General features: G+C 39.6%; 1 protein-coding gene across 1 annotated transcript in view; it reads right to left on the bottom strand.

Moving 5' to 3' along the window:
• The window catches only part of slc35b1 (solute carrier family 35 member B1), a 31,200-nt gene that overhangs the window by 5,800 nt on the left and 3,173 nt on the right, over positions 1-22,227 (bottom strand). The window contains exons 2-7 of the mRNA XM_072561725.1: positions 18,164-18,261; positions 17,457-17,587; positions 10,658-10,688; positions 9,445-9,605; positions 5,143-5,269; positions 418-524 (exon numbers count right to left, since the gene is read on the bottom strand). Coding sequence (XP_072417826.1) covers positions 418-524; positions 5,143-5,269; positions 9,445-9,605; positions 10,658-10,688; positions 17,457-17,587; positions 18,164-18,261 — 655 coding nt within the window. The remainder of the gene's footprint in view (positions 1-417; positions 525-5,142; positions 5,270-9,444; positions 9,606-10,657; positions 10,689-17,456; positions 17,588-18,163; positions 18,262-22,227) is intronic.

Raw genomic sequence — 22,227 nt, 5'->3', positions numbered from 1 at the left:
TTTGAAGCTTTAATACTGACTTCCCAATTGATTTCACAGTTCTGAATCCACAAGGGGTTAAAGCTTTGGGTATGAAATACATACACAGAGCAAGATAATGGGATTGCTACAAATCGCAAACCCAGAGAAAACTCAGTTTGAACAAGTCAAATTATTACATAGCATCTGAATGTTAAAACAAATTATAGTTTATATTTCCCAAAATGGATCCAAAATATAAACTACATCAGAAGACTGGCTACTACTTCCTAAACCTTTGCATTACCATATCTATATACATTTAAATAAATGCCAAATTTTTATCACAACTATTTTATCAAGAGGACATTATACAAAAAAATCTTGTGCATGTTATTAAGTATCCAGTTGATGTTGTGTGAGCCTTAAATGCTCCATTGGAATATAAATGATACTGACCTGGCCTAGGGCACTAGTTAAACTAAACAGAAGTATCTTGTGGAGAATACTGGGGTGGCGTTCAGCAAAATACAGAAATTCCCATAATTCTCCAGTACATAGGACTCCTAAAAGAAAAAGAGCTGTTAATAGAATAAGAACTCATTTGACATTTAAAATAGTATATGAAAAGTAATAGGTAAAACAATGACACTTAGGTATCCAATTTACACAATGTATCCAAATATATTTTTGACAGCAAGTAAGGGAAATTAGAAATAATTGCATTTGCTAGACAAATGGAAGGGAACAGAAAATTTCACTGTCTTTCACATTTAATTTCTTTCCAAAAAATAACTCTGGATATGAATCTATAGTGGCAAAACAGGCATTCAAAGATTTTTCGAAAAATCTTTGAATTTGCCTCAAATTTTAAATCTAATCTGAACCAATTCTTCAGAACAGTTAACATCAAAGCAATAGACATTTTGTTCCAAAAAATGAAAAAAGAAATTGCAAGTAAGTGTGTTTTCATTGCCTAGCCATTCTTTATATTTTGCAGTCTGAATATCTAGATCCCTTGGCAATGAGCATGTTCAAATAATGTACATTTGAAGATTCTTTCCTGTTTTCTTGATATGCTAAGCAACTTTCATTACCTCAAGCATGTTTCAAATAGCAAAGTGATCTGAATTTTATTATATGTTCAAGAGCAAAGTGGCAAAACCAGAGCTCAGAATAGTTTGAGCAGAAAATAACGTTAACGCCATCCAAAAGAAACAGATTTAGAACTGATGATGGAAGGATGGGAGGAAGTATTTTTCCATTCATTTTGTATAAAACAAAAAAAGCTGTGTTCCAGAAATATCATGCTAAACTATCTTCCATGGAGTAAAATACCCAGAAAATCTAGCACTAACCTTTATATGTAGAGTAATTAACTATCAAAGTTAAAGGTAATCATCCCACGTTGAACAACAAAAAAAAAATTCAGGCATTATGAAGGAAAACTATTCTATAGGGTTGGGAAAATGCCAAATATACTGGCATCGATTCTGAGAAAATGACAAGCTCTTTGGGGAACTTGCTGACAGATGCCACTGGATTTCATATGGGAAATAGAACATTTTCTGTGAACTATACTGCAGCTACTCAGTTATTTTAAATTCACTCAGATAAAAAGATGTCACATTTAAATAAAAGATATTTTATCTTCAAAGCATTTACTGGTAGGGACCACTTCCTTTCCAATATAAGAAATGCATTCACTGGCTTACAAATGTGATGTAGCCTCAGTTTAATTAAATCTGTTTATCACATATATATCAAATTAGTCCATAACAAAGAAAAACAGCCACAAGAACAAGTTCTACATTTCACATGCTAGTGACTTTAAAAATATCTTCCCCAACTCCTCCAAAAGAACAAATTTTATTATTTTTAAAATGAAAATCAAAACAGCAACATACACTGCTGTGTGATTTGAGCTGGTCAGAGTTTTGATTCCAAAATGAAATGGGTCAGGTCCAGACATCAATAGCGCCCCCTACCCACAACCACATCCTCCTTCCAAACCATTACTCGCCCCTCTCAAGCATGAACCTTTAATTCAGTAAAATCTTGAGCATGTCAAATGATGTAGAATTGCTGCTCTAGATGAATTGATAACAAATGATGAACGTTTAAATAAATATTAAGCATTCCATAATTGCTTCCAAACCATAACAAAAATCTACAGAAAAATGGGACTGTGTTACAGAGAAATGCCAAAGCCTGCAGTATCTCTGCCAGTGCATTACTGACTTTTTCCCTTTCATGTTTCAAACGTCACAAATATTACAAATGTTTACATTAACTACTAATAATTGGTGTGCTCAAAACCCCAAAATTGTATTAATATAGCAACTTTTACAACCTGAGAACATTGCAAAGAGCACTGCAGCCAATTAGTTATTCTGAGGCACAGTCACCATTATAATGTAGGAAACATGGCAACTAATTTGTGTCCAGGAAGAGTTCAAAAACTGCTCCAAGATAAATGACCAGATTTTATTTTTTAAAAAGATGTTGATTGAGGGATAAATATTGGCCAGAACACTGGGAGCACACATTTTTCCTTGAATGGTGCCATGAGATCTTTTATCTGAGAGGATACCACAGCCTTAGTTTAACGTCACACCCAGAAGACAGCAGCTCCAATAGTACATCACTCTGACTACTGTGCTGGCCAACCTGCCTAGATTTCATGCTCAAGTCCCTGCAGCAGGATGTAAAGCAGGATGTAATGCCTTAGGATTGAGAATGCTAACTTCATGACATATTTCTACTGACCAAGTCAATGTCAAGCATATTACTTGTCTTTGCAAGAATTCCATTTGCGTTCAAATTTCAAGTTCTGTTATAAAACTACAAAAATGTAATTGTCTTTACTTGAGCACCCTCTTGTGGATTAGAGGAGACTGTGTTAACAAAACTAACAAAACTATCATAATGCTGAACTCGAGATGTAACTTATGCAAACTTTACTACCAAATATCATTAACTTAGCAAAATGTTTTATATCCTGACAAGACTATAATACAATTCATAAACAAACAAAACTATACAAGTTTCAGTAACTTAAAATTCTGACAATTACAGCTTTGAATCATTATACAGTGTGTGTTATGATTTATTAAAAGGAGAAATAGGCACCAATTTACATCTTCAGACCCAAAATGTATATTTCCAAAAGCTTTTCAGTAAGCAAAGATTTGAATTTTGAACTGAATTATAGATGCCAGCACATTGGAACTTCTATGAAGAGTTTTCCAAAATAAATTGACATAAAATAATTTGTTTAATTTCACAATGCACCAAACAAAGGTACAAGACCACCTGAGGATTTCATCCCTTCATAAAATGCTGATCGCGCGAGTATAAACACAACCTAATACAAAATTCATTTAGAAATGAAAAATAGTACTTCACATTTTTTATGCTGTTCCATTTTACTCCCTCAATGCTAAAAGTTAGCCCTCAAGGAAGCAGAAACATGCAAATTCATACAAGGTCACACAAACTACAAGCCTTACATGAGACTGCAGTACTTCAGGTAACCTATATCACAGTGGGTCTAACAGCTTTTTGTCACTAGGTTAATAAGTCAATATTTGTAATATTCAATTTAACCACTCTCCACAGTAGTAAGTTCCACATTCTCATTAGTCTTTCCGTAAAGCCATTTCTTCTAAATTCCCTACTGGATTTTCTGGTGGCTTTTAGCATCTTGTTAGCCATTAGTTGCACTCAGCCCCATAAAAGGAAATATTCTCTCTCTATGCACTCTGTCAAAACCATTCATAATTTTCACAATCTCAATTAGGCCACTCTCTTTTCGACCCCTTCCCCCTCAAGATTGATCCAGTCTGGTATTACTTCCTTCATAAGTCTACCCATACATTCCAGTAGAATCTTTGTGAATCATCTCTCGAGCCTCTCCACTGCATATATACCATGTTAGAATACTGCATGCAGTTCTCCTTGCTGAAGTAAAAGAATGGTCGAACTGAAGTTCTTTCCCTAGTTTTCAATTCTATCGCCTTAGAAACAATCTGTGATGTTAGTTTTGTTAATGGTCTTGCTAATTGTGACTTAAATTTTACTCATTGCTATATTTGTGCTTCAAGAGATCTTTCATCCTCTAGTTCACATTGACTTGTATTTTGCAAGTGACATGCTTCATCTTACCTCACCACGTGGTATCCTCAAATTTAGAAACTTTATTTTGGATTCCAAAATCCAAATTATTGATATAAATTGTGACTAACAGTGGCCCCAGCATTGGTCCTTTTTGAACATCAGTATACCAGTCTGCAAGTGAACATATCCTTTAGTCTGCTTTCTGTCTGGCTGTCAGCTAACAATCCATTCTGTCACTTCTTCTAATTTCACATTCTCTGTTAGCATCTGCGAGCAAAGACCTTAACAGAAGCCCTGTGAAAACCCAGACGACCTTTTTTTATACCATCCTGCTTTTTCCTTTATAAAAAACAGCAAAAAAAAAGAGGTATAGCATGTTAAGACAAGACAATGCACAACGCTGGTGAAAAAAATATCACATTCCTCACAAGTCGTCCTTGAAAAGTCAACACCCCATTCGTACCCTGTAAGGATGTAGAAGGAGGATAAGCCATGAACAAAAGGACTGTCAATGGCATCTCTTTAGCTGAGATACCAGATGTCAAGAAACACAAAATGGCACAAAACATTCATCTGCCATTAGTGTGAAGAGAAGAAAATTGTATGGAACTTATATTTGGGCTGCTAACCCCTGCCAGTTGATAGGATAAAGAGATTAATACTAAAAGACAGGATTTTTTTTAAAAAGTGACTTCTATAAATCCAGTTGAATACAGAGGAAATTCATAAATAACAACTTAATTTTCATTTTAATTTTCACTTTACCGATATGCATTCAGCCAAGGCAATTGCGAGTGAGTGGCAGGGAAAGGGTCAAGACCGAGATCCTTTGAATACTGATCGAGCACAGACAGTACACTTCAGTAACTTGCTCAATACACTGCAACCAATAACAGTTTAAGGAATATATTCCAGAGTATTAAACTGGAGGCCTAGTATAGTAACTGCCCTACACACCACCTATTATAATTGCTATTCTTTGTGCAGCTTCAAGTTACTGAAAGATATTTGCCATTTCATAAAACATTTTTAAAACTTCTAAAGCATATTTACAACATTTTTTACCTATTCCCAGGAATAGACTGGACCAAACATTTATATTCAGCATCATCTGGTTTGACCCAGTTTGGAAATTAGCCCTCATGTGATCTTGTGCTACTCCAGTTAATCCATCCAAGGTCAAGGAGGCTAACTGTAAAAGCAAGAGAATCATGTTTGTCATACATATAAGTATGGGGTGGTCAGCAAGCAATCAGTAGCATAATTCCTTAGTATTGGTAAGCTATAACGGTGAAATACATACATACACACATATTACTTTGTTAAAATGGAAATAAATTACAGTTATTGGCATCACAAAAAAATTTCAGTCCATTTTGTTAAGCCTTAAGGTTGGATAAAGAGACAGAACTTAAATGAAGTTGCCAAATAAAATTGAAAAAGCACAAATTGAGAAAAGATAGCACTCAAACCTGAGAGAAGATTGGGTCTGTAAATCAAAAAAGGGACATTATTAAATTTGCTATTTTCAAACGATAGTTAATGTCTCAAGGAAAAAAGTTAAGGGCATTGGACAAAGTTGCTGATCTAACAATATCTCAGACAGCGCTGACATTTTTCTCAGTTCATTCATGGGATCAAGGGTTATAAGGAATAAAGTAGGAAAGTGGAATTAAGGATTATTAGATCAGCCATGATCTTAATGAAGAGCAGACTGGACTTGATTGGCTGAATGACCTACTTCTGCTCCTGAGTCTGATGATCTTATTTGAGTTTTGCTGGCTTAGTCAGCATTTATTGTCCATTCTTAACCATCCCCGAGAAGGTGCTGGTAAACTGCTCTCTAGAACTGCCTCAGTCCATAGCTGGGCATATATATGAGCCGAGCTGTTCCACTGTAAGTGATACTTAAATTCAGCTGACAGATGTGTATAAAAATCACTAACACAGAAATACCGTCTTAACCAAACACTCAGGTTGTTTCCTCAACAGCATGTTGGAGAACTTATCTTCCTTTAAAATAAAAGTTATAGGTATGAATCCTATAATTAAGAACCACTATAACAGTACCTTGCATATTTTTAAAAAACATTATTCATTCATGAGATGTTTGTATGGTTTGCAAGGCCAGCACTACAGTTCACCCCTAATTATCCTTAAAAAGGTGAGCTGCTGAAGCTTATTGTGATGATACTCCATGGGGACAAAATTCTAATTTTGATCCGCCAAAAATGGAACAGCAATTTATTCCTGAGATAGGAGGTGGATGTGACTTGAAAAAAAATCTGGTGATGCTCTCATCACTTGCTTTCTTATCCTTTTCAGATAAAAAAAAACATGTTAAGGCTTTCTGCAATTTGGAGATGGGGTGCAGATCAGCCAACCTGATCCAGTGGTGGAGGGATTAACTAGTTAAACCATTGGATGGTTGCTCTTCCCTTGATGTGATCAAGCAAATGGAGGGTATTCTAAAAACACTCCTGGCATTAGGTAAGGGAAAGGCTTTGGGGAGTCAGGAGATGAGTCAATCACTCAATACTCAGCCTCTGTTCTGTCCTTGCACTCATAGTATTGATGTGGCTGGTCTATCTTCTGGTAGATGATGACGCCTAAGATGTTGACACTGGCAAAGTCACCAGATTAATCCCTGGGATGAGGTTGTTGTGAGGAAAGATATAGGAGATTGGTTTGTACTCCAAAACGTTTCAAAGAACAAGTGGTGACCTTATTGGAATTAACAAAATTCCCTCAAGGTGTGACAGGGTGAATGCAGTTAAGCTGATTCTCCTGACTGGTGATTTTAGATCCAGGGAACATGATCTCAGGATTGAGATCCAGAGCATTTACCTCAGAAGGTGATATATATTTGGAATTCTCTACCCCAGAGAGCACGGTGGAGGGGTTTACTGGTGTACAAATGTCTGATTAATGAATGCTTGTCCTGACAAACGCAATCCCTTGATGGTGTATTTTTAAAGACCTGATATGTGAACATTTCCTTTACTTACAAATGGTTATTTTACATTGTCCTGCACTGGGTTCCAAATTGCATACAAATCGAGGGGACTGGCTGTCCAGGAGATCAGAAGGACACTAGATATTCAAGGCCTTAACTTTGAATGTCTAACTAATCCAAAATTATTTATTTTAATTGGATGCTTATCATCCATTATCCATCACTTATGCATACAGTCAGGACAGTGTTTTGGATATTTAAGCTGACAACTGCCTCACTTTACAACCTGGGCTTTCATTTGTTTTTTAAAAATCTATTAAGTTTTTGAAGAAGTGATTTTTGAAAGTTTTGCTGACTTCTAAAGTGGCCAATGGAGATCAAAAAGATCCAAAATGTTTTGATGAGTGCTTTAAGAAAGTAAATAGAAATAAAAACTGCTTGAGTATAACAGTTTTTGACACTTTCAGGCAAGAGAATGGAAGAAAACAGGGGAAAAAAGGCAAATCAATTTAATGTTTTAATCAAATAAAAAGCATCTGACTTCTGGGTTCCTGGTGTGGTGGAACTGGAAGCAATGCCATAAGAAGCTCAATGTTCTTGCTATGTAAGGCAGAAGAAATTAAAAAGAAATTGGAGGGATGTGTGCCATAATGTCTTAGGTCTTCAAATCCACGTGGAGGTTAATATGGGAATAAGTAAAATATGGGAAGGTATCTTGAATAGTTGGATGTTGGGATTATTGGGAGTTGGGACCCAATGGTATCTGAATGTATATGCGCCAGATAGCTGTATCACCTTTGTCAAGATGAAGAATGCTGTATCAGGCTGTCTTGCACCTCCCAGTCAGTTGTACATTCAGTTAATGGTATCCTAACCACATCACACACTTCCTCCCCCTGCCATTCATCCTCCTCTAGGGAGAGAGAACACTCATCTTCCACTTCCGACAGCTCCATTCTTGTTGAGCAAGCCATAAGCAGACCATTATTGCTTTAAATACCCACTGTGCATGTTGAACGGTGGTCCACGGTCTGTCCAGGCACCTGAATCACCTTTTTAGCATCCCAACTGTTAGCTCCATGCTGATGGCTCAAGTGATCTGATGTCTTCAGTTGTACGTTTACAGGACTGGGTTCCACTTATGTATTGCCAGCTATATCTAAAGGGCAGTATGCTGGCAAATGAGACTAGATTCATTCAGGATATCTAGTCAGCATGGACAATTTGGACCAAAGGGTCTGTTTCTGTACTGTATCGCTATGACTCTTATTCCTCAGCGATTGAGAATTATCTTTACAGAACCATTTAGCCATCATCGTAAATTTTCGTTTTGCATTTATAAGACTGGCCAGCTTAAAAGATTAAAAAAAGAACTGCAAGGGGTAGAAATCTGAAACAAAAATAAAAATGCTGGAGAAACTCAGCAAGTCTGGCAGCACCTGTGCAAAGAAAGCAGAGTCAACATTTTTGATCCAGTGATCCTTCTTCAGAACTGCTTGTGGCTAGGAAAAGATAATACTTATGCTGATCATGGGGTTGGGGGGTGGTTTAGAAGGAGTAAGTGATAGGTGCAGATGGAGCCCAAAGACACAAAAAAGTATCTAGTAGCTTGACAGCCAAAGGCTTGGCTGATGGCGAGTCAAGGAGAAAGAAACTTGACAAACTGAACCATTAGTTGGTGAAATGGCTGGGCTATGATGAAAGCAGCTCATGTCATGATGGAGCCAAGGGTGTAAAGGACATGGAACTAACTGTTTAGGTTCTAAGATTAGTGAATTCAATATTGATTCCTGAAGACTGCAGTATTTCCAAGAAAGAAAGAAGATGTTGTTCTTACAGTCCACACTGAGCCTTGATGGAGCACTGCAGCAGGCTCGAGTCAACAATGCTGGCTAAGGAGCACAGTGATGTGCTGAAGGGACAAGCAACCTAAAACTCGGGGTCATTTTTGCAGACAGAACACAGGTATTATGCAAAGTGGTCGCTCAGTCCTTGTCCAAGTGAAGCAGTAATTTATCTGCACTTCACTCCATCTAGTCTACTGTATTCCCTGCTCACAATGTGGTGCCCTCTACATTGGAAACATAAAACATCCCATGACTGCTGTTTTCTCTGGGCCCTATCTCCACCTATTGTTTACTCCTTCACACCACCCATTCCATCTTCAGCATATATATCACATTTTCCATTTTCTTGGCAACAATCAGTTCTGAAGAGTCGCTGAACCCGAAATGTTGACCCTGTTCTCTCCCCACAGACACTGCCAGACCTGTTGAGTTTCTCCAGCAATTTATATTTTTGCTTTAGGTTAGAGGATTGTTATTTCTATAGATTGATGAGTCCAAAGGTTAAAGTACAATAAGAAAAACATATTCAATAAATAATGAAAACACTATACGATGTTTACTTACTAATAGTGCTTCCCCAAATCCAAAGATGTGGTCATCTGCACTGCCAATCCCTTTTTTAGGTTTGTACATAAATAATGCTACTCCCAAAACTATGAGTAGCACACACATATACTTGGTGAATGGGTATCTTTTCCTCCCAAGAAGGACTCCTAAAACCATCACTGAAAGACAAAACAAAATAACCAATTGTAAAAACTGGAGTATAAATCACAACCTTATAAAGATCATCATCTAGACTGGAGCAACTAAAAAGAATGTGATATTGTAAACACGGATCAAAAATCAACACAATCCCGCTGATTTATCCATAAAAGGCATCAGTACTCACTAAGTATGCCAATAATAATCTAGTAGGAGAACAGTTCCTTTTAGGTATCAGAGATGCCTATTCAACATACGGCAAGACGGAACACAGTCTCCTTTATCAACCTCCATTATCTAGTACTGCATTGTTTTCAGATTTTGCCAAATTAACAACTGGTCCTGTAACCTTTCTCATGTTGATGTAATCAATTCTGTAACATTATTTCAAGAATAAGGAATTATCTTATATAGTAGGCCAACATCCCTCCAAATTTCATCAAAAATAAATTATTTGGTCTTTCAAGAGATCAAAGAAATTGGCTACTGCATTTACTCACGTAGTGACAGTAAGTGCAGTTCAACAAATGACTTGAGAGATGTGAAGTATTTTGGGGCATCATGGAAAGATGAAGTCTTTGTCTTCAGCCAATGTCATAAATTCTGCATTCTAGCCAACATCCTTGACAAGGCCACTGATAAACTCAGCCAAAAAAGAATGAATTCAGCTTCAGATTTCTTTATCAAAACATCTCCCTATTCACCTCCATTACAATATTTTAGCAGAGAACAGGAACTCATCTATTTCACTAAGTCCCTTCTCCTCCCTCAGTAATGCCTCAGGGAAAGAATTTAACTTATCCTTCTGTTTGATGCCCTCATGACTTTGTCCCTTCCTATCTCTGAAATCAGCTACCACTTTCCCTATAACACCTGAGCCCTGCCTGCCTCTCGCCTGTGTATTTTCTTCACCTTTTGCTCCATTATTGGCAATCTTATCTTTCGTGATCTTGAACTTTTAAGTTCAGCATTCATTCCTTTTATGCCTTTGCAAGTGGCATGTGCATACCTGTCATTATTGCTGAAGTACAACAGGATCTGATACCAGTTCAACTGATTCATGTTAACTTACCTGGAATAGGTTTACATGATTTACCTAGAACCTGAAATGAAAAGAATAGTCATTAGACGTTGAAGACAATAACTGTCATGAGGAATAGTATTTTATTGAAAAAGAAATATACTACATAACGCACTATCATAATTTGTTTTCTATTGCATGTTTGGATACGACCAGTGTACAGATGCTCCCTAAAACTGATTTTAGACAGTGTAAGATGCCTAACTAAGGAAAAAGTATTAAATGAAGACTGTAAGTAAATCGTAAGTAATCTACTTTTGTGTTGTGTTGTTTGGACTGGCTGGAGGGGGAGTTAGAGTCACTGTAGAGCATTCAGGAAGCTCAGACGTGAAGGTTAGTTGCTTTACAGAAGCGGTCACACCACAGGTAAATGATTAAAAACAGGAGAAGTAGGAAGGTAATGCAGAAGTCCATTATGGCTATCCCCTATCAAACAAATGTACCATTCTGGATATTTTTGGAGCCGGGGGTGGGGTGAGATGGTGGAAGTGGGGTAGCAGCCCCTCAGAAGAAAATATCAGTGGCAGTCAGGGTTTAGGCATCATGATTGGATCTTTTAAGTCAAGTTTGTCACAGTTCAAAATTGCAATTATTATAGGGGAGTCTTCAGTCAGAAGCACAAACAGGCGATTCTGCAGTTGTGAACAAAATTCAAGATGTCGTGTTGTCTCTCTGATGCCAGAGTAGTTGCAGAAAATTGTGAAAGGGGAGACTGAACAGCCGGAAGTCATTACACACACTGGTTACAAATGATATAGGTAGAGAAAGGTTTTCAGAGAGAATACAGGAAAGTTAGGTGGGAGGTTACAAAGCAGGACCTCAAAGGCAATAATCTCTGAATTATTTCCGATGCCATGTGCTAGTGAGAGTAGGAATAGGTGGATAAATGAATGGCTGAGGAGATGGTGCAGGCAAGGATTCTGATTTCTGGATTACTGGGTTCTGGTTCAAAAGGGCTGGGTTTCAGCTGAACTAGTAAAGGACGAATATCCTGGCAGGGAAATTTACTTGTGCGACTTGAGAGCCTTTAAACTAGCACGGGGAGGGGGAGAATTATCCTAAGCAGTAGTGAGGAGAGACAGAAAGCTGAGGAAGGGCTTTGAAGTTAAGCAGAGCAGGTCAGTTAGACAAGGTCAGTGAGAGCACTTCAGAGACTGAGGTAATTCTGAATAATTAAAATGCGTTTAATTCAATTCAAAAGATCTGACACTAAGGTGGATGAATGGGATTGGGACAGCTATTACAGAGACATGAATTAGGGATGGACAGGGGCAACAGCTCAATGTTCTGGGGTCTAGATCCAATAGGAAACATAGAAAGGGAGGCAAGAGGAGAGGGAGCATTTTTGATTAAACAAAATATTATTGCTGAAGGAGGAAACTATGGAAGATTCGAGCAGTAAGACAATATGGGCAAAGCACAGAAATAGGAAGGGTGTGGTAACAATGTTGGGGCTGTACTACAGGCCTACCAACAGCAAATGTGAGATAGAGGTGCAAATATGTAAACAGATCACGGAAAGATGTCGGAGCAACAGGGTGGTGGTGACAGGAGGTTTTAATTTTCCCAACATTGACTGGGATTTACTTAGTGTTAGAGGTCTAGATGGAGCAGATCTTGTAAGGAGCATCCAGGAAGGTTTTCTAGAGAAATATGTAAATAGTCCAACTCGGGAAGGGGCGATGCTGGACCTGGTGTTGGGAAATGAGGCCGGCCAGGTGGTTGAAGTTTCAGTGGGGGGATTACTTTGGGAACAGTGATCACAATTCCATAAGTTTTAGAATACTCATGGACAAAGAGAAGAGTGGTCCTGAAGGAAGAGTGCTAAACTGGGGGAAGGCCAACTATACAAAAAAAATCAGCAGGAGCTCAGGAATGTGGATTGGGAACAGCTGTTTGAAGGTAAACCCACATTTGATATGTGGGAGGCTTTTAAAGAGAGGTTGATGAGAGTTCAGGAGAGGTATGTTCCTGTGAAAATGAGGGTTCGAAATGGCACAGTTAGAGAACCATGGATGACAGATGAAATTGTGAGACTAGCTACGAGGAAAAAGGATGCGTACACAAGGTCCAGGTGACTGAAGACAGACAAAGCTTTGGAAGAATATCAGAAATGTAGGACCAATCTGAAATGAGGAATGAGCAGGGCTAAAAAGGGTCATCAGATATCTTTAGCAAACAGGGTTAAGGAAAATCCCAAAGTCTTTTTTTTAATATATCAGGAGCAAGACGGGAACTAGAAAAAGGGTTGACCCACTCAAGGACAAAGAAGGAAAGTTATGCGTGGAGTCAGAGAAAATGGGTGAGATTCTTAACAATTACTTTGCATCGGTATTCACCGAGGAGAGAGACATGGTGAATGTTGAGGCTAGGGATAGATGTTTGATTACTCTAGGTCAAGTCGGCATAAGGACGGAGGAAGTGTTGTGTATTCTAAAAGGCATTAAGGTGGACAAGCCCCCATATCCGTATGGAATCTACCCCAGGTTACTGAGAGAAATGAGAGAGGAAATAGCTGGGGCTTTAACAGATATCTTTGCAGCATCTTTGAACACAGGCAAGGTCCGAGAGGACTGGAGAATTGCTAATGTTGTCCCCTTGTTTAAGAAGGGTAGCAGGGATACTCCAGGTAATTATAGACCAGTGAGCCCTGACATCAGTGGTGGGAAAGCTGCTGGAGAAGATACTGAGGGATAGGATCTATTCCCATTTGGAAGAAAATGGGAATATCAGTAATGGGTAGCATGGTTTTGTGTGAGGAAGGCCATGTCTTACAAACCTCCTTTGAGGTGCCAAAGTTGGGGAAGGGCTGTAGATGTCATATATGTAGACTTTAGTAAGGCATTTGATAAGGATCTCTACGGTAGACTGATTGAGAAGGTGAGGTCGCATGGGGTCTAGGGTGTTCTAGTTAGGTGGATAGAAAACTGGCTGGGCAACAGGAGACAGAGGCACTAGTGGAAGGGAGTTTCTCAAAATGGAGACCCGTAACCAGTGGTGTTCCACAGGGATCTGTACTGTGACACTGTTGTTTGTGATTTATATATAAATGATTTGGAGGAAGGTATCGGTTGCCTGATTAGCAAGTTTGCAGATGACACCAAGATTGGTGGAGTAGTAGATAGTGAAGGGTACTGTCAAAGAATACAGCAGAATATAGATAGATTGGAGAGATGGGCAGAGAAATGGCAGATGGAGTTCAATCCAGGAAAGTGCAAGGTGTTGCATTTTGGAAGATCCAATTCAAGAATGAACTATATAGTAAATGGAAAAGTCCTGGGGATAATTGACGTACAGAGAGATCTGGGTATTCAGGTCCATTGTTCCCTGAAGGTGGCAACGCAGGTCAGTAAAGTGGTCAAGAAAGCATACAGCATGCTTTCCTTCATATGACAGGGTATTGAGTATAAGAGTTGACAGGTCATGAGACAGTTGCATAGTACTTTGGTTCAGCCGCATTTGGAATATTGCGTACAGTTCTGGTCGCCACATTACCAAAAGGATGTGGATGCTTTGGAGGGGGTGTAGAGGACGTTCACCAGGATGTTGCCTGGTATGGAGGAGGATAGCTGTGAAGAGAGGTAGAATAGATTAGGATTATTTTCATTAGGGGGGGACCTGATTGAAGACTACAAAATCATGAGGGGTATAGACAGGGTGAATAGCAAGAAGCTTCTTCTCCAGAGTACAGAATTCAATTCCTCGGGATACGAGTTCAAAGTGAGTGGGGAAAGGTTTAGGAGATATAAGTGTGGAAAGTTCTTTATGCAGAGGATGGTGGGGACCTGGAACGCATTGCCAGTGGAGGTGGTAGAGGTGGGAACGATAGCGTCAGTTAAGATGTATCTGGACGGATACATGAATCAGCAGGGAGCAAAGGGATACAGATCTTTAGAAAATAGACAGCAGGTTTAGAGAGAGGATTTGGATCAGCGCAGGCTTGGAGGCCAAAGGGCCTGTTCCTGTGCTGTAATTTTCTTTGTTCATTTGCTATACTTAGAGAGGATATTTTTGGGAGATCATCCAGTAAAACTATATGGCTGGAACTCAAAAATAAGAAAGGAAGGATCACTTTGATGGGATTGTACTGTTCGCATGTAAAGGGACGACTGGCAAGTGGGAAATTTGCAGAAGTGTGATAACGAGAGCTCAGAGGCAGAGTGAAGGGTAAGGCTGGTAGGAGTAGGGAACAATCAATGAATAGAGGTGTTTAGGCTCTGGTCAAGAATCCAGCACATGGCATTTCTCAGGTATAGTCAAATGGGATCAAGTGAATCTCTTGGAAGAGTAAAAGGGGAGTACGGGCAGGGAATAAGGAGGGCAAAACTGGGATCTGAGATAGCCTTGGCAAGTAAAGTTAAGGACAATCCAAAGAGATTCTACAAGTACATTAAGGGCAAAAGAGCAATCATGGAGAGAGAACAGGGCCCCTTAAAAATCAGCGAGGATGTCTATGTGTGAAACCACAGGAGATGGGAGAGATACTAAACAAATATTTCACATCAGTATTTAGATTCCCTACAGTGTGGAAACAGGCCTTTCGGCCCATACAGTCCACACCGACCCTCCAAAGAGTTCCCACAATCCAAAGATGTGCATGTCAGGTGAATTGGCCATGCTAAATTGTCCATAGTGTTAGGTGCATTGATCAGGGGAAATGGGTCTGGGTGGGTTGCTCTTCAGAGGGTCGGTGTGGACTGGTTGGGCCGAAGGGAATCTAATTTAATCTAACCCATCCTGATCCACTTCCCTCTGACTAATGCACTTAGCACTATGGGCAATTTGGCATGGCCAATTCACCTGACCTGGAGTGTGAGAGGAAACCTGAGTACTCGGAGGAAACCCACGCAGACACGGAAAGAACCTGCAAACTCCACACAGACAGTCAGCTGAGGCTGGAATTGAACCTGGGACCATGATTCTGTGAGGCAGCAGTGCTAACCACTGAGCCACCATGCCACCCTTTTACTGTGGAGAAAGAAAGGGAAGCTATGGAATTTGGGGAAATAAAAATATATGGAAAACAGTCCACATTACAGGGGAGGTGGCGCTGGAGGTTTAACAAGCGTAAAGGTAGATAAATTTCCAGGACCTGATTGAGTGTGTCCCAGAATATTGAGAGAAGCTAAGGAAGAAATTGCAGGGCCCCTAGCAGAGACATTTGTATCATCTACAGCCACGGGCAAGGTGCTGGAAGACTGAGGGTGGCTAACATTGTGCCTTTATTTAAGAAAGGCTGCAAGGAGAAGTCTGGGAACTTTTGACCAGTGAGCCTGATGTCAGCGATGGGTAAGTTGTTGGAGGGGATTCTGAGAGACAGGATTTACACGCATTTGGAGGGGCAAGGACTGATCAGAGATAGCATGGTTTTGTGGGTAGAAAATAGTGTGTCACAAACACACTGAGTTTTTTTTTTAAAAGGACATGACCGATAGATGAGGCCAAAGTGGTCAAAGTTGCCTACGTGTACTGTAGTAAGGCCTTCGACAAGGTTCCGCATGGGAGATTGGTTAGTCAAGTTAGATCATACGGGATTCAGAGAGAGCTTGTCAAATGGATACAAAATTGGCTTTATATCCATTGTAGGAGAGAGGATGGTGGGGGAGGGCTTTATTTTCAGACAGGAGGCCTTTGACCAGCAGTACTCCACAGGGATTGGTGCTTGGTCTCCTGCTGTTTGTCATTTATATAAATGATTCGGATGAGAATATAGGAAGCATGGTTAGGAAGTCTCCAGATGATGCCAAACTCAGTGGCATAGTAGACATTGAAAAGGGTTATCTAAGATTACCAAGGGATCTTGATCTTCTGTCACTCCTCAGTCCAGTTGAAGTTTAATTTAGATAATATGAGGTGCCACATTTTGGTAAGGCAAACCAGATCAGGGCTTACAAAGCTAATGGTAGGGCCCTGAGGAGTGTTATCAAACAGAGACACCTAGGGGTTCAGGTACATAGTTCCTTGAAAAAGTTGCGTCACAGGTAAACAGGGTGGTAAAGAAGGCATGTGACATGCTTGCCTTCATTGCTCAGACCATTGAGTAAGAGAGTTGGGACACCATGTTGTGGTTGTACAGGACATTGGTGAAGCCACATTTCGAGTACTGTGTGGAATTCTGGTTGCCCTGCTATAGGAAGGATTCTGTTTAAGTGGAGAGGGTGCAGAAAAGATTTACAAGGATGTTACTGAGACTGGAGGGTTTGAGTTGTAAGGAGAGGCTAGGACTTTTTTCATTTGAGTGGAGGATGTTGAGCGGTGATTTTAATCGAGGTCAGCATCCCAATTTGCATTGCACATTAACTGGGCTGTGTACTTTTTTAAATCCATTTTTTCTAGATCTACTCCAACAAAATATTATGCGAATTTGGATTGCTTGAAACACATTTACCCCCTCAAACACTCATCTGTTTAGTACACAATTTAGTGGTAAATTTCTTCAACACTTGCAAATATAAATGCTACTCTCAAAGGAAGAGATCTGTAAAGTGTTATTCAAAGAGATCCAAATATTTATATTTATGGATTGTGGACAGAAAAGTGACTTTTTAAAAATTTATCACTTTCTTTAAATAAATGAATCAGAACAACAATTATAAGGGTTAGCTAAGGTTAGGTTTACATTATTTACCTCTAACTGTCTTACAATGCAAATGACACAAAACAAATACATATCCAGTACTGTGAAATATCTTGTTTTTAAAAGGAAAACATTATTCTTAAGTAGCTATAGACTTGAACATTGGGGAAAAAAAATATTTTCTGAAAAGACTATGCAATATCCAGTACCAACCTGTGTTGGATAGTTGACATACTGAAGTGCAGAATTACTAGAAACCATTGCTCCTAAGTAGGACATTGAACAAACTGCATACAGCCAGCGTGGCGTTCGTTCAAGTGAAGGTTTTTCCAACAACTGTATAACTAGAACAAGATAGGTCAGTCAGATATAATTAAAAAATACAACTTAAAATATTTGGACAAACAATTTCATAATTTTGAATACCATGCTCCACTACTGAAGTACTTTGCAATTCTTTAGATATTTAAATACCCATACTTAAGGGCACTTCACCAACAAAAAAAAATACCATTCACACTACATAAATACAAACTATCATTGAACTGAAGTCAGACCTCAAAGTGCATGCTTTTACGGTGGTTTTTTTAAGGTGATTGGGGTGTCAGAAGCTTTGTTTGGAATGCGCCTTAACATTAGTCATCACCTTTTACCTTGCCAATAGATTTATACCCACAGCTGGGAAAGCAGTAGGAACTGCGGCTTATGAAAAATACATGATCATAGTTTAAAATGCAGTCAGTGGCTTTTGCCTTCACTTTGCTGCTGACCACAAGATCCAGGCCAGTAATTGTCATAAACTTTCCACTACAATAAGTCCAAAATCTAGAAAAGTTAGGGAAATTCAAAATATAGTTTGTACACATGTAAATACTAAAAATATTTATAAAATATTCTTCAACATCTTTAATGTTACTTACTTAATTTAGAAAAGATGGCATTAACAATACACTGTACAAACACAAGTGATTTTGCGTAAGTAAATGATTCTTGCTGCTCTCCATATTTGCCTCTGGTTCTGTAATACAAAAGATGTAAATGCCCAAGTTAGACAATTTCTGGTAGCAAAAAAAATCACAATCATTTCAGTTACCAGTTAGATATCAATTATGTAAAGAAAATTACTTGCATGAACAGAGACCAGACCATAAACACAGACTTCAAAACCACATCTCCGAAATCATTTAGGTCTAACGTGTAAATGAAATTTAGTTCACATTCGTTGCACACATGTAAACTGAATTTAAAAATCAGGATTGTTCCTAAAACATCCTGGATGAAGCATTGATTTAGCCTGACTGAACACAAAAAGGGTAAGACTCAGATACTGTCCTCACATAGTGCAGTCACAGACCTCAGCTCAGATTGTTAGCTACGCTATAGCTACCATTTTAAGATGGACTAAAATGAAACTGGCAAAGCTAAAATATGGCTCCATATCACTCGCTAACCAGAGAAAGCAGCTGTCTACCGCAAAATCAGGCACTTTGGTATCAGAACCAAAAAGCATGAGAACCCTATTTCCATATCAATATTATACTCAATTACTGAAGAAGACAGTGCTGATCAGCGGGAGTTAGAGGCTATAACTTGAGAGCTAACAATATCAACACCATCTGTGGCCACCCCAGGTTCAGGCAAAAGTACTGCAAGGTAAAGGTTACACCACCACTGTAAAGATTCCCAATTCACTGTCTTCATATCCTTCCAGACCTCACTGCTGCCCCCACGTTTTTAGGTGGAACCTGTTGGCGTGATTCTGCTGTTCCCAATTACACCCCTTGTGGACCAATCTTCTATTTCTATTGTGTCATGGATTTTTATTATGCCTTGTATCATCATGTTTCGCTATATGCACTATAAAAGTACCAGTCAATGACCATCTCAAACAAAATAGAATTCACAGCTATCTTATGAAGGAGCAGGGCTCCAAAAGCTAGCACTTCCAAATTAACCTGTTGGATTATAACCTGGTGTTGCATGATTTTCCTTTTAAGATAGAAGAATTTAATCATCTCCCATTGACATTCAATAACATTGCCTTGGTTGAATGCACCATGATCACCTGGGATTACCACTGACCAGAAAGTGAACTGGACTCGCCACAGAAATACTGGGGTTACAAGAGTAAATCAGCAGGTTGGAATTCTATAGCAAATAATTCATTTGATTCTCCAAAGTCTGTCCATCAGCTTCAGGGTACAAGTCCAGAGTGTCATCCAGAATTCTCCATTAGCCTCAATGAATGCAGCTCAAATAACACAAAAACAAACTTGCGTCATCCCACCATCACTTAGATGGACAAGTGCAACTGATGCACAGGAACACCATCCACATCTGACTTGGAACTACTCATCTTTCACTGTCACATGGTCAAAGTCACACAACTCTCTTTTAAACAGCACTGTGGATGCACCTATAAAAATATGGACTGCTACAGTCCAAGAAGGCAGCACATCAACATCTTCTCAAGGACGCATCAGGAAGGAGAACACTTGCTCATCTACCAATCTATGGAAGAAAAATGTTTCACCCATACCAGCTCCCAGTCTATCATAAACCTTACGATTTGGTCTTTCCTTCCTTTCTAACTTCTGATTGGCACAGCACTCATCTTACAGCTGCAGATGGACTGATCATGGAGAATCCATGAGGCTGAGAACATTGTGGAAAGCATGTTTAGCAAGTTTGTCACACCACTATAAGGGCCAACCAGACCAAAAAGAGCTAGGTGATTACAAGGAAGACTAGTTATCATGACAGACAGTTCAGAAGCCCCCGATGATCATTCCCTCTTAAACAGATATACCATTGTGTGCTGGTTTATCTCAGAAGGCAATAGATGTAGGATTATTGACTCTTGTTAAGGAAGGAAAAGGAAGATTTTTGCTAGGGAGGAGAAACAAAGGTGATCAGTATATGGAACTGTCGAACTTGCAACATGAAGAGATAACATTATCTTATTGAATGGCAGAGCAGGCTTGAGGGACTGAACTGAGTCATACAGCACGGGAACAGACACTTCAATCCGACTTCACCAGATTTCCTAAACTGAAATGGGGTGGCATGGTTGCGCAGTGGTTAGCACCGCCGCCTCACAGCGCCAGGGACCAGGTTTTGATTCCACCGTCGGGTGATTGTCTGTGTAGAGTTTGCACATTCTGTCAGTGTCTGTGTGGATTTCCTCCAGATGCTCCAATTTCCGACCACAGACCAAAGATGGGCAGGTTAGATGGACTGGGAATGTTAAATTGCCCAGAGTATCCAGGGTGTGCAAGTTAGCAGAACCGGAAATGTAGCATTACAGGAAAGGGGTGAGTCTCAGTAGGATGCTCTTTGGAAGGTTGGTGTGGACTCAATGGGCGCAGTGGCCTGCTTCCACACTGGGATTCTGTCCTTTAAATAGTCCCATTTGGCCCATATGCCCCTAAACCTTTCCTATCCTTGTACTTGCCCAAATGTCTTTTAAATGTTGTATTTCTACTTTGCCCCACCGCTTCCCCTAACAGCTCATTCCACATTTGCACCACCGTGTGGAAAGAGGTGCCACTTTTAAATCATTCCCCTCTCACTTTAAACCTATGCCCTCTACGTTTGGACTATCTTACTCTGGGGAAAAGACCTTGGCTATTCACATTAACCATGCGCCTCATGAATTTATTAACATTGATAAGGTCACCGCTGAGCCTCCTATGCTCCAGGGAAAACAGTGCCAGTCTATCCAGCTTCTTCTTATAACTCAAGTCTTGATAACATCCTTGTAAATTTTTTCACACCCTTTACTGTTTAATAACATTCTTCCTAAAGATGAGCTACAAGAAATGTATGCAGTAATCCAGATGTGGTCTTATCAATATCCTGTACGAGAACATGGTGTCCCAATTCCTGTACTCAATGCTTTGCCTGATGAATGCAAGTGTGCCAAACACCACCTTCACCATCCTGTCTTCATGTGATGCCACTTTCAAGGAATGATGTACCTGCACCCTTAGGTCTCTCTGTTCATCAGCACTCCCCAAGGTCCTACCATTAACTGTGCAAGATCTGCCCTGATCCATCTTACAAAATGCAAATACCTTGCAATTATTTAAATTAAGCTCCATCTGTCACTCCTCGGCCCATTGACCCAATTGATCAAGATCCCTTTGTAATCATAGATAAACTTCATCACTATCCACTACACCACCAACTTTGGTGTCATCTGCACACTGCCTAACCATGCCTCCTATATTCTCATCCAAATCATTTATATAAAACGACAAATATCAGTGGACCCAACATCAATTTTTGCAGCACACTGCTAGCCAAAGGGCTTCAGTCTAAAAAGTAACACTCTACACCACCCTCTATCCAATTACCTTTTATATCCAATTGGCTAGTTCCCCAGATCCTATGTGGTCTAATCTTACTAATTAGTCTACCATGCGAAACCTTGTCAAAGGCCTTGCTAAAGTCCATGTAAGAATGACCTACTTCTATTCAATTTCTAGCTAAGGAGACAGAATTTTGTTTTTTTTCTGGGGGGGGGGGGGGGGGGGGGGCGGGGGGGTTTGGGTGTGTGTTGGCTGGCCACAAAACACTCAAAGATGCGATGAGGAAATGGAGATTGGCAATGCCCAACAGCTCAAAAGGGAATGGGCTCTTTTCATGACCATAGCTGTCGATATTAAGAGAGACCAGACAGTACAAGGAGAAATAACACCTTATATTCATTAGTATGGGAATGAGAACTGATAAGTTCATTAAAAAAAAGAGTAGCCAGCCAGGATATGTAAAATCTCACACAGCTTTTTTTTAAGATTAGATTACTTACAGTGTGGATACAGGCCCTTCGGTCCAACAAGTCCACACCGACCCACCGAAGCGCACCCACCCGCCGAAGCGCACCCACCCATACCCCTTCCCCTACATTTACCCCTACATCTAACACCACAGGCAATTTAGCGTGGCCAATTCACCTAACCTGCACATTTTTGGACTGTGG

This window comes from Chiloscyllium punctatum, chromosome 42, assembly GCF_047496795.1.
Source record: "Chiloscyllium punctatum isolate Juve2018m chromosome 42, sChiPun1.3, whole genome shotgun sequence".
Classification (NCBI taxonomy): domain Eukaryota; kingdom Metazoa; phylum Chordata; class Chondrichthyes; order Orectolobiformes; family Hemiscylliidae; genus Chiloscyllium; species Chiloscyllium punctatum.
This window is presented reverse-complemented; position numbering and strand designations above follow the sequence as displayed.